We start from the raw sequence: 2161 nt of genomic DNA, 5'->3' as shown, positions 1-2161 counted from the left end.
AGTCCTCCCATCCCTCTCCTCTGAGGTGGGAAGGGGCTGGCACATGGGCTGATGCTCTTTCCTCTCCCCACAGGCTGTCTACAAGGCCTGGCTGTGCTCAGAATACTTCAGCGTGACCCAGCAGGAATGCCAGCGCTGGGTGCCCTGCAAGCAATACTGCCTGGAGGTGCAGACCCGATGCCCCTTTATCCTCCCTGACAATGAGGAAATGGTATACGGAGGGCTCCCTGGCTTTATCTGTACAGGTAAAGACAGGGCCCTGGGAGAGGGGGGAGGCTGGGGGCCCAAGGCAGGCACCAGATTAGGGCTGTGGGTGGGGAGGACAACAGGGAAGTTGGGTTAGGGGAAGGTTAGTGGCTGCCGGAGTGGGTAGTGAGGCCCCAGGTGGGGATGGGATGAAGTAGAATAGGGCCAGGGAGTTATCCCAGAGAAGCTATCTGGGGTCCCTGGGAAATAGTGTTCAGAAAGGGATGGTACTAAGGGACAGGGGGCAGAGTCTTGGGCAGGACTGCCAGAGCAGCCCCAGCTTTGACAATCACCTCTCTCGGAAAGGCAAAGCCAGCAGCCCCCTTAGCACCCCACCCTGCCTTCCTTATCCATTGGCAGGGTTGCTGGATACTTCACCAAAGCGGCCAGAAACCAAGTGCTGTGACGTGCAGTGGATCTCCTGTGAGTCGGAGAAGAAGTTCAAGGAGTCTGAAGCCCCCAAAACCCACCACCAGCAATTCCACCACTCTTATTTCCACCACTACCACCAACAGTACCACCACTACCACCCCCGCCACGAGCCCCCAGGCCGTCTCGGCCACAAGCCCTCCCTGCTGCCGGTTTCTGGGGGCTCCCGCCTCAGCCCCAGCAGGATCCGGCTCTACATCCTTGTCCTCGTGCTCCTGCATACCATGGTGTCCTTCTCCAGCAGCCAGAGTGGTGGGGGACCGGGCCTGGAGGCACTGCCTGCCCTAGATGAGGGCCTGGCTCAGGAAGAGTGACCGCAGGGAGGGAGATCAGACCTCCACCACGCACTGACATCAACTCCAGCCCCCCCAGGGGGAGAGGGAGGGGGCCCCTCCCATGGGAGGTGTAGGACCAGGTGGGGGGCGGGGGAAATGGGGGGTCATACATCACCCCCGACCAACCCCCACCCCAAAAGCAGCTCCAACAGAGCCGCCAAAGGGCCCCAGGAAACTGCAAAACTCATCCGGGAGAAAAAGGCAGGAGCAGCAGGTGCCCCCCCAGGCTCCATATATGGAGCTTAGCCAAAAGAAAGGGGAGGGGTCGGGGCTGGAAATGCCCACCCCTACTGAGAGCCCTGACCCCAGGGAAGAAGGCTGCTTATCTGGTCTTGGCCCTGCAGGGAATGTTGGGGGGCACAGAGGGGAGAAACTCTTTTCCCCCTCTGCATTCCTTTTGTTGCCACGATCCTTAATTCCCTCCTGCCCATACTCCTACAGGCAATGGCAGACGATGCAGTGGCCTTCCTCACGCTCCAGCGCCCCTTGTCCCACGGTGGGGGGCCCGCCACAGGGAAGGACCAGGCTGGGACATGAGGTGTATGCAGTTGCGGCTAGGTCGGGGCCCCAGTTAAGCTGTGCCCCAGCACCCTAGGTGATAGGAATAGTGGAGGGTGGGAGTGGAGCGGAGAGAAGAACACAGAGGGCTTAGAAAGATGGCTGAATGGCCTGTCGCCACCTGGCCCTGGGGAAGCAGATGATCAGTAGTGAGGCAGGCTCAAGGACACCGCCCCAAATCAGAAAAAGTTGCAAAAGGAGCCCTCTGGGGAAAGAGCACAGGGACTGGGGTCTTGGGCCTTGAAACAGAAGGCTGAGGGCACATGGTCAGACTGCCACTGTCTGAAGGGCCATATCTTACAGAAGGTGCACATACTCCCAAGGGCCACTCTTGCCCTGGAGATCTTGGCCTTGGGGCCAAAGATGTTTCCCTTTCTGATCTCCACGGGGAGGAGGGACTTAAGCCCAAGAGGGTCAGGCCTGGCCTGGGTCCCCAAACTCCCCCAACTCATCCTAGCCCAGGCCTCCATGAAGGAAACCCTGGTGGTGTTGCCCCAGGGCTTTCCAGAGATGAGCCTCCCCATCCCCAGCCTGTCCCCATTCCCAGCCTACCAAAGAGTATTTATCCCTTCCAATCCCTGACCCCGTGGGTT

The 2161-nt window shown here is 59.7% G+C and overlaps 1 protein-coding gene across 1 annotated transcript; it reads left to right on the top strand.

Annotated features, from left to right (window-relative positions):
- Positions 1–73: 73 nt before the first annotated feature.
- Positions 74–2150, top strand: FAM155B (family with sequence similarity 155, member B; the record flags this gene model as incomplete). Its single annotated transcript, XM_010843349.1, has 2 exons — positions 74–245; positions 607–2150. Coding segments are annotated over 2 exons (555 nt in total), but the record flags the coding sequence as incomplete, so codon positions are not given.
- Positions 2151–2161: the final 11 nt, after the last annotated feature.

This window comes from Bison bison, unplaced genomic scaffold (genome assembly GCF_000754665.1).
Source record: "Bison bison bison isolate TAMUID 2011002044 unplaced genomic scaffold, Bison_UMD1.0 scf7180017847476, whole genome shotgun sequence".
Classification (NCBI taxonomy): domain Eukaryota; kingdom Metazoa; phylum Chordata; class Mammalia; order Artiodactyla; family Bovidae; genus Bison; species Bison bison.
This window is presented reverse-complemented; position numbering and strand designations above follow the sequence as displayed.